This window comes from Gavia stellata, chromosome 1 (genome assembly GCF_030936135.1).
Source record: "Gavia stellata isolate bGavSte3 chromosome 1, bGavSte3.hap2, whole genome shotgun sequence".
In the NCBI taxonomy this organism is placed as follows: Eukaryota; Metazoa; Chordata; class Aves; order Gaviiformes; family Gaviidae; genus Gavia; species Gavia stellata.
In genome coordinates, this window is record NC_082594.1 from 131,021,624 (window position 1) to 131,035,674 (window position 14,051).

The 14,051-nt window shown below is 39.3% G+C and overlaps 1 protein-coding gene across 1 annotated transcript in view; it reads right to left on the minus strand.

Moving 5' to 3' along the window:
- SPAG17 (sperm associated antigen 17) overlaps window positions 1-14,051 on the minus strand; it is a 111,994-nt gene that overhangs the window by 66,744 nt on the left and 31,199 nt on the right. The window contains exons 6-10 of the mRNA XM_059819935.1: window positions 12,872-13,066; window positions 5,042-5,223; window positions 1,864-2,019; window positions 1,073-1,154; window positions 590-708 (exon numbers count right to left, since the gene is read on the minus strand). Coding sequence (XP_059675918.1) covers window positions 590-708; window positions 1,073-1,154; window positions 1,864-2,019; window positions 5,042-5,223; window positions 12,872-13,066 — 734 coding nt within the window. The remainder of the gene's footprint in view (window positions 1-589; window positions 709-1,072; window positions 1,155-1,863; window positions 2,020-5,041; window positions 5,224-12,871; window positions 13,067-14,051) is intronic.

The following is a 14,051-nucleotide window of genomic DNA, read 5'->3' on the forward strand; positions in this document are numbered from 1 at the left end:
GGACCTTCTTTTGAGTATTCTTGCCTGAATCTATTTTCAGACTAAATTGCAAAAAGTAAAAAAATAAGATTGCTCTGAAATTTTATTTCTAAAAGAAGGAAGATTTCCAAATCATGCCATGGGTCTTTGCTAACTCGTAGATCGTGGCTGAACTCAACAAAAGTCAGACCTGTCTAGCCCTAGCATTGATATACACCACTCCTATGCTAGGCTTGCCCTAAGACCTTTGTACTGAGTAAAACAGTAGAAGTTCGGTATCAATAACATTGTTGCAGGACATGAAAACTTGTTATTGACTTAGGTAAAAAATTACACCTTTTTCCATATTTGATTATATTGGATCTGTACTCTTGAAAAAAAATATTTTGGACTAACACTGTATATACAGGGTAAAAGCACAACATGAAAGAAAACCAAAAGAAGCCACTTTCAAGTTGTGATTCCTTCGTATTGAACCTCCTTGGTCAGTGCCTCCATGCACAGTCTCTTATTTTAGGCTGAAATAGATGGATTTATTGATCTTTGACGAATTCATTGTATTAGGTCTAAGCTGAATTAGCCACAGGAATTATAAAGAGAATATTCCCACCTGTTCCAACATGCAGTTCAGCATTAAAGGTACAGAAAAGTATTCCTCAGGAATCTGACTCAGCAAGTCATTGTAATACCTCATATCCACAGAAGTAGCCAAAATAGAGGCTTCTTCCTCTGTTGTAATAAGAGATAAAACATTAAGATCGATTTCTTCAGAAATGCCCATTTATATTACCAACCAGTTCAACCTTCAGACAATTTTTCTTAACAAAGACTAACGAAGTCCATTACTGTAGAGCTCTTAAATCTGACTGTGACTAGGAACAGACAGAAAAAGTGATTTTCTAAAGAACTTAGTTATCACCACTGCAGTTTCCAGAGACTTTCACAATGTATTCACCAAGAAACTACTCTCACAACATCAAATCACATCTCCAGCTTAGTGTGCAAATAATTTCAAGGATTTGTGCTGTCAAATGAACGAACGGTACTACAGAGCAAACAGCTACAGACCAGCCCTTTAATCCTTTAGACATACCCTGTGACAAAATTACTGTTGGCAGAATTTCTTCTGCTTGCCCTTTTTTCTTTGAAGGTGTAATCTGTGATGCTGGTTGTACCTGAAGGAACAAAAATAAAGATAAAAAAACCTCCAAAACAGTGGAACAAATGGGAGAAATTAATTTCATTTAGCTTTAGTTACTTACGCTAGACTAGATGCTAAACTTTTAAATTACTGGGATTAGGGGAGGCAAATCCCACCCAACTGAACGGAACAAGATAGTAAGAATGTAGTTTTATAGATGCTTTAAATGACCATTCAGCAGTATTGCTACAAATGGAGTAAGCCCATTTTCTCCCTGACACTAGTTTATGCCCTGTAAGCCACTTTCTTCTGCCCACTTAAGCTTTCGTCTACCATGAACAAAATAAAGAAACTGATCTTGGATAGAACTAATAATCTTTTTTGGATAGTTCACAGATCTGCAACAAGACCTAGTAGCTCCGTGCAGGCATAGTGATTTTTCCAGACACAAGAAGGTGTCATCTGAAGCTATTTAAGTAATTTTTACACCTGTGGTACTTTATGCCAGCACCTGTATGATTCTTCAGATTTTCCTTTTTTTGCTCCCCAATGCTCTGCTATTTTTTTTTCCATTTTTTAGGTTTTAAATGCTGAAGACAAAAATCCCAATTTCATTCACAAAAAATTACTCATGGAGTTACGGTCCAAGGGGAATTTTTGAGCACAGAATTAAAGACAGGCAATTCTAGCCTGTAACTGGTTATTCTCTACAAAAAGCATGGTAAAGCTCAAAGGATCCTTGCCTCAGTTACAGGTGGTTGTGTTGATTTGCTCTCTGATAATGCAGGCACATTAATAAAGTTGGTGTTTTCCAAGTAGTTACAATGCTGTCTTCTCCAGTCCAGGCAGTCATACATTAAACAGGCAATGCTTTCAAACAGCGCAGTGCCAAATGCAAGCTATGACAGAAAATCAGATACAAAGGATGAAGTTTGCATACAGAAGTGTTATGTAACTTACCACAAGAGTCATCAGCTCTCTAACCAGCAGGTCTACAACTATTTAAAAATCTTCCAAAGGATATTTTTCTCCACTAATTCAAAATGTTTTATAGAGTTATTCTAAGAAAACAAGGTCTCCTCATCTTTATTTGCCTAAACACTGCCACACCACAGTATGGACTGAGTATTGCCCAACTGCTTTAGTTGTTATGAAGTTTAACTTGTCTTAACAGTAACCATTCAAGCTCTGCTCTCTTGCAAGTGGAACTTAAGTTCTTTTTTTGGATGGGAAGGAACAGGAGAGGTAACTTAAAATAATTGTTTTATATCATATGTGCATGTTTCTACTGGTGATCAACCTGCAGCATATTTGCAAGGTCAACTAGTCTCCTGCCCTAGAAGGATGAAAAATAATAAAAAAAAAAACCCTGACCAACTAATCAATGTCATCTCATATTATTTTCTTTCTTTCTGTTGCCTTTTTAAAACAAAGAAAGCCTCAAGTACTGAACTCTGAATTCCATAGTTGTGCAAACAAAGGAATGTCAGCAGACCAGCCGAATGCCCAAAGGGAGAGTGCTCTATCTGCAAAATTCTGACAAGGAAAGAGTCAAGGTTCTTGAGGTGGTGTACTGTGGTTTTCACCGAGGCTTGGGAGGAATAAAAAGAGTAATACCAACCGCTATTTTAAATATGAAATGCTTTTGTACAAATACCAAAAACCTATCTGAGAACACATGCCATACTCAAGTTTCAGTGGCTTTACTGGGAGTATTCTTCCCCTGTACAATCCTAGACATTGTGGAAAAGATTAAATTATTATAATTTTTAGATAATTTCTGTCAACAGCCCTTTTCTGAGTGATTATTTCACTTTTGTGAAAGCAGGGGAAGTCTCTTGTATTAAGAAGTTTGCCTCTAAGAGGTGGCTATCAACATTGGATGTCTCAATTTTAAGTTTCCTAAAATGAAAAATGGTGAAGAAGCACAACTGTCATTAAGCACTGAATACATTAACTGACCCTTAAGAAGTGATAAGCATCTGCTTTCTTCAACTCAGACCCTCTTTATGGCACTTCAAAACAACCACCCCAAATCACTGATCAGTTATGGAATACTCGTCTTGGTTTTCATAATGTTTAAAGACTACAGGAGGTATTTGGGAGAGAAGCTCTATTTGTGAAAACAGAATTTTCAGAGTTAATATTCTTGCACCTTTGTTTTTCCAACTCAATACTCTTCTAAAAATGGGTTAGTATAAAAACCTTCCATTAATATATTACTTACAAGAAATCACTAGAGCACATGAAAATTTCAAGTAAAGTATTGGAGTGTTTTGAATGCACAACCTGTAAATTCTTGTTTTGTTTAAAAAAGTTACAAGTAACACAACCTGGCTCTACTCAATGAGACACATGCAAAGTTTAGCCACATTACATGTATAACCATACTGTATGTATAATCACAGGTTTGTGATTCAATTTACTTGCTCTTTCCTCTTCTCAGGACAGACACAGATGCTTGTCAAAAGTCCTCCGAGTCTAACCACTAGCGTCTCTTCAACAAAGGAAGAAATTTTTGAAAATATTTTCCTTTCTAAATATTTGAAATCTGAAAGTGGTGATTACCTGCTGTATATAATACTCTATCATTTTTCTATCAATGTCTAACAATTTGTCACAACAGTTTTCCTTCTGTGTATCTTGGACTTCTGAGATGCAGCAAGCTAGGACTCGGAGACTCTCCAGGAATTCCACTAGAACAGACTTACTCTGTCCACCTATGATTTCACAACTCATATTCTTCCCATCTGTTTCTTTAAAAACTTACAAATGTTCCTACTTCTTTAGAGCTCTGCTGAATTCTGAGATACAGAAGAATGTGAAATTACAACTACAATCTGCTGGAACAATTTCAGCGACAAATCATTTTCCTTTTATTTCAGTTATAATATAGCTGCTTGCAGGATATTCATGAGTATCAACAGTCCCCTGTAAGATGTGATTATGGGGAAGATAGACAAGATTAAACAACTTCTTTCCCAAAATAGGCTTTGTAGTCTAAGATTAGATCAAGAGAATAATCATAAGTAATGTTGTAAGTAGTAAGCCTACACATTTCCACAATTGAGGCATTTTTAGTTTTAGCCAAACTCGGTTCTCATCCCTTCAGGATCAAGAGTACTTCCTAGCTCACCAGATTGTTTATATACCGGATTTAATGTACTATAAATAAGTGTTAGGAGGGTGCAGTCTGTCCTTTAACCCTAATAATATAGACCACAAATAAAGTAGGTTAAATTATGGCATGTTGCTTTATTTTGCTTTAGCAGTTTATATTTTTTACTGCTGCTGTTGTGGATTGAAAAATACTAGACCCTTTTACCTCACTAGACTTGAGAACCTAGGTTGGAAAAAAATTCTAATGGTTCACTTTGTCTTCCAGTGCCCAGTAATAGACCTGACTCAGCAGGCTATAATGAGTAATAAGCCAGAACCATGTTTTAGGTTGGACAAAAAGAAGCGGTACTGGGTATGCTAAAATAACACTTTATATCAAAAAGCATTTTTGCATTCCATGTGACGGTTCTGAGGTACAGTAAGTAGACTTGCTGTTATGAGGACAAAACCACAATTTTTGTGTTATTTCGTACTGACATCTGACTCTCTAATGAGATCCAAACTGGGTCTTTGTAAACATGCTGAATAAATCTAATAAATCAAACTGTTTTAAAACTCCGCTGCTGTGGCCTACAATATTAAGAAACTTCAAGTCAGGTATTTTTCTTCTAAGGACTCCTTGTGAATACATGCTGAATAAACTTGTTGGATACATAGGAAATAATTTTTTTCAAGATTACAAATATACTGACTACTCTGGTTCTGTTTCATAGAAGCTAAAATTCCTGTCGTTTCTAAATTGGTCTTAAATGTTACAAACCCCAAAGCACGCCATGCATTGTGAAAGCAGAATCTACTGACCAGCATTTCTCTGTCAGACCAATCAGGGGGAAAGGCACTCTCCTTAACCAGGTGATGAAGTCTGGCAACATCAAAGAGACTTGATCCATGTTTTCCACTGTTCAGAACTGGCTCCAGGTATTTCCAGAATGTTTCCAGGTCTTTGATAGCTTCATCTTTTTTTCTTTTCTCTGCTTCTACAACTAAAATTTATGAGTGTGAGATAAATCATGGTACAATGTCTCCCTTTTACAGAAAGCACAAATCACATATTAGTCTTCCATCAGTACTGTTAAAATATTCCTATCCTCAGAGTCTCAGCAAAAATCTGACACTCAGCTTTGGGATTAAAAAACTCCAGGAAGATAAAGCCTCAGCAAAGCATGGTAGTTCTTTCAAAAACAAACAAACAAACAAACAAACAAAAACCCAACCCAACAAAAAAACCCCAAAATGAGAACCACCCCGCTACCTCTCCCCCCCCAACTAAACAACACCAGAGAACGTCTGAAACATAGAAAATATAAAAATCCCAGGTTGCACTTTCCCAAAGCTGCCAACACATGCCTTGACAAAGCTGTTCTTTAAGTATAGGGTAAGCAAGCCTTATTATCACAATTTTATTAGTGTGGCAATTGGGGTAAAAGGAGATTAAGGTACAGTATGACTACAAATAGCGAGCCTAGAAGTTGTATGGTTTCCATTTTTACTGCATAGTAATGATCAATTTCTAAAAGTGCTCCAGCTACAGAGAAAAAAAAAGTTCTCTCTTAATGCCAACCTCATGATCACACTCTGGAATCCAAGATCAACCATACTTTTTGTCACCTAATTTAAGAGGATGTAAGGACACTAAACCTGCAGTGACTTGCTTTCATTTGGACTTATGGGTGCTCAGCACTTCTAAAACCTAAGTATGAGGCCCAAATACCTCACTTGTGTAATTCTAGTGGCCCCACAAGTTTAAAACAAAACAACTCAGTGAGGCTGTGGACTCTTCCAAAAATGCTGATCTCCTTAAGGTTTTCCAAGCAATATATGCCTCCTGTAGCAGCCATCAGAAGTGTTTGCCAATTAACTTTAAAATGGTTTTATCATGATTCGGAAGATATGTCCCATTAAGCGACTGCAGAAACTGGGTAGAAGACTGGTAATTCTGCCAAAAGATTCTGTAGGTATACGACATTCTCATGAGTTCAAGGGGAGACAGAACAAGTACTTAGAAAACAAAGAAACTAACTCCGTTGAGGTTTACTAAAAAGACAAAACAAATCAGGATCAGGAAAATCCCCTGAATTGAAAATAACTGGTGGCTAGGTGATGTATGCGTTGAGAAGTTTCATACGTGCCTTTCCTACTACTCTTTTCCTTCCATTCCTTTCCTTTACTCTCCCTTGGGCATCAGTTTATGAGCACTTCTGGAGGCAGATCACTGGCCTAGATGGTCCCTTGATCTTACACAGTTCTATGCTCCTAACAGCTCATCTCAGTCACAGAGTCATCCTTTCTCTTTGTTTTTCATTTGCTCATGAAAGATATCCTCTAATTCAGGACAATACCTCACCGGTGGCAATGTTCCCCTCACAAACTCAGCTTTGAAAGCACATCTCAGCAGCGTAACAGCATCGAGGGCTGCTCAGTCAATGGATTCATCTCTTCGCATTTTTGAACAAAAGGTGAATGGCACTGTGCTAACAACATTGTAGCTAGACATTCCTCTTTTACAATAGAAGAATAATACCATTTTACTAACTCCGCCCCACACAAAAATGTGTGTGACACTTAGGCTTCCCCTTTCACAGAAACATTACAGCTTGCCAGGATCAACTGTTAGATGCTCTGCCCTTGACTACTGCCTTCCCTCTTAATTCTTTTGCCTGCAGTCCTAAGGCTTTTCTTTCCTCAAGTATATTTTCATCACATAAACCCTATCAGAATGAATTAAAGTTTTCATGAGTAACCCCAAAAGAAAGTGCAGGAGCTGGGAGAGACTGTCAATACAGAAGAGATTCGGCACAACCTCACAGAGGAACTGAATTGCATTGAAGTCTTCAGTAATAGAAATGAGACAGTACCCAGCAGTATACTACATGATTTTGGAACAACAACAAAAAAAATAATAACCTGTTATCATCATATAACAGTGGAAGAAAAGCATCTAGTATATACTCATACGTTGCATAGCAATTTTGATCCATCACTGTGAAAACAGAAATCCTAGAATCACTAGGATGTGTCAGGTCACACATTTCCAGCAGAAACAGAGAAAACTGAATTCCATTTTGTCAGGCTGAGAAATCGGTCTGAGTTCTCTCATTAGCTCTCAGAAAAGCTGAATTAGTAGTAGCACAGCTACTAGAGCCATTAGAGGAACAGAAAAGTAACCATATGAAAGGGTACTAAGAGGGCTTGGCTTGGTAACATCACAAAATGAAAGCCATCAGGGGATGCAAACACCTGGGGAGGAAAAGAACATGAAAGCTGTGGTCCCTAACCCATGACTCACGTGCATTCATGCCAGGAACAACAGAAACACTGTAACATGATTGCATTTACAGGTTAATGTCTTCCCTTCTAAAAGTATCTCCGTACATTATTGAAATGATCAACCATGTTCTATTTTGTAAGTCGTTCAACTACAAAATACTTGAGTTAATGCCTGCTCCAAGGCACAATTAACTATACCTGTATTGCTGCTGGGAAATGTTTGTCTTAATATAACCTTAAAAGCCCCAAAGACTCAATAATATTCCTCTTCAGTCTACTTCAGTACCTCACTAGCCTCACCCGTGGAAAGTTTCTTCCTGCTAAATTGTATTTTCTCTATTACAGCTTAAACTCTTCATTTTCTATTCTAGCCTTTTACAAACTTGAAATAACTTGTACCATTTCTCCACTACATCATTCAGCCTTCTTTTCTTAAACTTAAGAAAATTTTACCTATGAGGAAAAAAATGGAATTATAGATCCCTAAAAATTTTCTTTTCATCATTTGGAATTTTTCTGATTGGCACACATGTCTTAGAAGGTCTTACCTCATTATTGAGTTGCACGATATTTCAGGTATTTTTTAAGGACATATTCTCATTTATAAACTGGAGATGATATTTGCTTTTTAGTGGCATAGTGATATTGCTGACTTATGTTCATTTTCTGAAGTCAGCATGATAGCTTATCTTTCAAACCTGTCATCTAGCGATGTGTTTCCTAGCCTTTATTTGTACATTTAATTATTCCTGTATAAGCATACTATATTGTCCATATTAAACAGAATAGTTTTTTTTCCAGAATATTCTGTTCTGTCAAGAACATTCTGCATTTGAATCACACCCCCTTATTCCACTACCCATAACAATACCAAATAATACCAGAGCCAGCACAAATTCCCTTGAGTCCACTCCATGCATCCTTCTATTTGACAGTAAACTTTTAACAGTTACTCTACAGAGGCCAAGATTTTTGAATAAAACTCCACCTACTAAATATTTATTTTCATCTAGACCTACCTTGCTCACTGTGGGCCATGTGAAATAGCCTTATTAAAACCCAAATATACAACACTGACCACTCCTCTGCTCAGAAGGCCAGTACTTCATTTTGAAAGGAAATTAAACTTGTCTGACATGATTCATTCTTGAACAGCATACACTAGCTGTTACTCACCTCCTCACTTTTCTTTTAAGTGGTTACAAATTATTTGTTCCAGCATTTTTCCAGACACAGAAATTAAGCAGATTACAGTGCCTTGGCTATTTGTGTTCCTTTCCTTCTTCCTCACAGCTCTTTTTCCACTATCTCACCTGTTCTTTATGAGCTCTCAAATATAAATGAGAATGGCAGGCGGATCTTTAAACAGAATACAGCTTAAGTTAATCTGAATCAGCTGACCTAAAAAGTTCTCTACCTTACCTAACCTCAGTTACTTTACCTATTCCTCCACAATTTGAAGCTGAACCTTTCTGCTGCCAGCATTAATTGTGGTTAGTTATAACTATCACCTGTCTGCAATGGTATTTGTAGTGAAAACAGATTAACCCCCCAAAACACATGTCAGCAAGAAGTACCAAAAGTCCCCCCCAAATATCAACCGCTGCCAGCCTTCTCAGGATCACCTCCTGACAGTTCTTCTGCTTTGTTGAGCGGCGGACAAACATTTTCCTTGGTCCTCCTCCCGCATCCCGTTTTGTATCTTGGCATTTCTGACTTTGTGCCAACAGGCTCATAAAAAACATATACTCTCATTCCTAGTGACCCAACCTATTTCTAATTCTTAAATGCTTCCTTATATCTGAGGTCCACAAAGAATGCATGGTTTAGCCAAGCTGTTTTCTTACTATGCAACCTATCCTTTCTTAGTAATGGGGAAAACTTGCATTACTACCTATAATACTACTTACACAAGATACTACCACCTATACTTACGGGTTTTTTCCCCTTTAAAGTTTTCTCACAAATTTTACTTACTAATTATCTAAGTTTACTAAAGTCTTCCTGCTATTACACATACAAGACAAAGAAAAGATAATATAGCTTTGGAAATATTTGGGGAAACTTGCCCCTGCCCCCTCACCCCCAGCAGGTGTTGTAAATAAAATGAAAATAAACAAACCCAATGCTTTCTGCTCTCTGCACTATTTTCTAGTAAGACATTACCTTTAAATTTTACAAGTTCTAACAAAACTAGGTAGATGTGGCACTTAGGGACATGGTTTAGTGGTGGACTTGGCAGTGTTAGGTTTACGGTTGGACTCGATGATCTTAAAGGTCTTTTCCAACCTAAATGATTCTATGATTCTATAAGAAGCTGGAAATTATGTTTTCCTCTCATTCTTTTCCCAGAGATAAGATGGCTCATCAAACAAATTCAAACACAGCATTGTTGCTTTGAGTCTGTGATTGCCTAAGTCTTAAAGGCTAAATCTACATGATTCATGTTCGCTCCCCTTGGCCCCACTGGGGACAGATTCCCTAGTGCCCACACAATCTAACCTGCAGCATTTGCCATGAGGCAATATGAGTATCTCATTTTGTCAAGACAAATGGGAAGGAAGGAATAGCATGCTGAGGTAGTTCAGCCTTCACAACACTCATAGGTAAATGGTTTGTATTCATCAGTGGTCAGAATGGCAGCGCATCACACCATCCCGTCTCATGTCCTTCAGCACTCCAACATAAACAACCTTCATAACCCTCTCTCCTGCCCAAGATACCCAGGACACCATTCCTCTCATTTACCAGGTTGCTCGTGCCATTTCAACAGTGTCAGAATCCATCACAAGGGATTTCCCAGCACCACAGAGAACATTGCAGCAAGTCAATATGCACAGTTATAATTAGAACCATAATTATTAGCCAAAAAACACATGTATGAACAATTATGGGTACTAACTCAGTTTTCTCACCTACATTTATTTATCACCAGACTTTGACTGAGATTTAAAATAATTCAGGTTGGAAGGGACCTCAATCTCCTACTCAAAGCATGGTCAACACGAAATTCAGACAACAGGCTTAGAGCTTTGTCTAGCTCAGTCTTGAAAATCTCCAAAGACAGAGATCCCACAATGTCTACAGGCAACCTGTTGCAATGCTTTACTGTCTTTGGGGTAATTTGCCCCCACCTTCTATCTTACCAGAATCTTCTATTTCAATTACAGAATCACAGAATGTTTGATGTTGGAAGGGACCTCTGGAGGGCATCTGTTACAACTCCACGGCTCTCCCATTGATGAGATCCCTTTGTGTTTTCTCTTCTCCAGGGTAAACATTCCCATGTCTCTCAGCCTGTCCTTATATAAGAGATGCTCCAGTCCCTTAAACATCTTTGCGGTCATTTGACGGACTCTCTCCAGTAGCTTCCCATCTCTCCTGCACGGGGGAGCCCAGAACTGGACACGGGACTCCAGGTGTGGCCTCACTAGTGCTGTGTAGAAAGGAAGGATCAACTCCCTTGACCTGACACACAGCCCAGGACACCATTAGCCTTGTTTGCTACAAAGGCACATTGCTGGCTCATGTTCAACTTGGTGTTCACCAGGGACCCTGCCCCAGGTCCTTTTCTGCCAAGCTGCTTTCCAGCCGGTCAGCCCCCACCATGAACTGCTGCATGGGGTTATTCCTCCCCAGGTGCAGGACTTTGCCCTTCCCCTTGTTAAATTTTGAGGTTCCTGCCAGCCCATTTCTCCAACCTGCCAAGGTCCCTCTGAATAGCAGTCCAACCCTCCAGTGTTTCAGCCACTCCTCCTAGTTTTGTATCATCAGAGTACTTGATGAGGGTATATTCTGCCCTGCTGTCCTGATCAAGATGTTGAGCAGGACTGGACCCAGTATTGCTACCTGGGGCACCCCACTAGTTACTGGCCTCCAGCTAGGCTTCGTACCACTGATGTCTACCCTCGGGGCCAGGCCATTAAGCCAGTTTTCAATCCATCTCAGCGTTTGCTTATCCAGCCCATATTTCAACAGCTTCTTTATGAGGAGACAGTGCCAAAGGCCTTACTAAAGTCAAGGCAGACAATATTCACTGCTCTCCCCTCATCTACCAAGCCAGTCATTTCATCATAGAAGGTTATCAGTTTGGTGAGAATGACTTCCCCTTGGTGAATCCATGCTGACTGACCAACTACTTGTCCTTCATGTACTTGGAAACTGCTTCCGGGATTAGCTGTTCCATCATCTTCCCAGGGATCGGGATGAGGCTGAGCGGCCTTTAGTTCCCTGGGTCTTCCTTCCCACCATTTCTGAAGACAGGAGTGACACTTGCTTTCCTCTAGTCCTCAGGCACCTCTTCCAGTTGCCATGATCGTTCAAAAGTTATTGAGAGTGGCCTCACAGTGACATCCCAGCCAGCCTTCTCAGTATTCATAGGTACATCCCATCAGGTCCCATGGACTTACATATGTCCAGCTTGCTTAAGTATTCCTGTCATGATCCTCTTCCACCAAGGGTATGTCTTCCTTGCTCCAGACTTTCCCCTTGTCTCTGGGGCCTGGGATTTTCAAAGGCCACTCATGATGACAACGTCTATTTCTTCTTCCAAGTACCTCAGTGAAGAGTCTTGCTCTGTGTTTTGGTAACCTTCTCAGAGGTGTTAGAAGGATGCTATTAGGTGCCCCGTAAGCCTTCTCTTCTCCAGATCAAGCAAGCCAAGATCCTTCAGCCAGTTCTCATAGGGTGGCTGCCTGCTGGACTCACTCAAGTTTATCAGAATCTTTCGTGTACTGTGGAGCCCAGAACTCTGGTCTCATGAGAGCCAGGTAACTGGGAATAACCGCTTCCCTTGATCTACTGGCTATGTTACTACAGCTCAGTATGGTTAGCTTTCATTGACAACTCATATTTAGCTTGCTGTTCACCAGGATCCCAGTTCAAGAGAGGTGTTACAGCCTGGGGACAGCTGGGTACAATTGCAGGGTGTTATTCTGTGGCATATTCTTCTCTGGCTGGGGCCACAGTCCCAAAGTGGCCAGCTGTGCACTTCCCTTGAAATTACCAAATGAGCCAAGTTTGCTTAGCAACACACCTTCCTGGCTAATGATTCATACAAGTATGCATTTGATAAAATGTTGCTCTTTGGCAGCTACTGCAGAAGATTATGGTTGCAACCGCTGCCTGCTTAGTCAGTCCCTCTTTCTACCCTCCAGCTGAGGCAAGTTTTTGCACTGGCAAACCATTTGGTTTGGTGACCAAACCAATGGCAACATCATTTTTGCACTGGCAAACACAGCTGCTCACAGGTAATATGCACAAACACAAGGCACAGAGAGGGAGAAAACCACAGCAGGAATAGTCTTTACTTGGTTATAAAATAGTCTCCTTTCCACACAAATTTTGTTCTTATGACCAGATTACCTTCAGGTGAAAGTAAAGGTTGTTTCTGAAGTTTAGTTGCTTCCAAGTATGTCTGCAACGGCTTATAATTCTCTGAAGAAATTCTAATTACACTTGAAATGTTAATCCCAAGCTCAGACATCACAGGCAACAGCTGAGGGTTGTGGAAATCCAAAATTATAAAGTAATGATGGGCACCATCATCTGGTTCATCATCTGTTCAAAACACAACAAAACCAGATTAGAGCAAGGACATTAAACAGCTAAACAAAATTAATTTTTTTTCTTGACTATATAGGGATACTGCGAATTAAGGTCAGAGAAAAAAGTTCTTTTATAACCTCATTGGGATAACTACATATAAGTGCATTAGACTGAAGTCTTCTGTAGCAAACCACCTAGAACTCAGCAGGAAGAATACAAGTCAGAAGTAAAACTTGTTTGGAGAAGCACCAGGAGAAAAATTGGAGAAGCTGATTATAACCAGAATGGTAGTTGTAGCAACATTTCTGTAATAGCTTCTCTTTAAGAAGAACTTTAGTGTCAGGACATACTTACATGTTCTAATGGTAGTTTAAGCTATCCTATTTCATCCTGCATAAAGCTGGCCAGGGAGCACACACAGAATAAGTTACTGTGTCTTAGCTGAGAGATGGTATTAGCTGTAATAGTTTTGAAGGATTAGCTGCAGGTATTAGCTGACTCACTGCTGACTGCTGCTGGCCCAACAGGTTCATGTTTGCTAGATGGACTGCCCATCAAAACCCTCATCAGCTGGTAATACCAGCTCACACTAGTCCTCTTAGTTGGCAAGGGGTACATCCAAGTTAATCCTAAAGTACAGATGAGAAGTTTCATTGAGTGCCTGCTCTGTTTGGGCTTATTACTTCTGTAGAAATACGCATAGCAACATTTCAGTATTAAAGCAAAAGGTTAAGCATTAAGTAAAAAAGAGCCCTCTAGAAACTTGACTCTAGTCTAAGTTAATTGCGTAGATTCCCTTTATGGCCCATGCAGAAATACAGGTATTCAGACAGTTATCAGGTGATTGAATTCATCCAGCATGGTTATTTATCCTAAGACAACAGAAACTGCCTGCTGACATTCCTGTATCTTTCCATCAACTATGGAACACATACAATTAACACAGATCCTGCACTAACAACAAAACACAGTTTTATATTCTATTCAGCATTAAGAT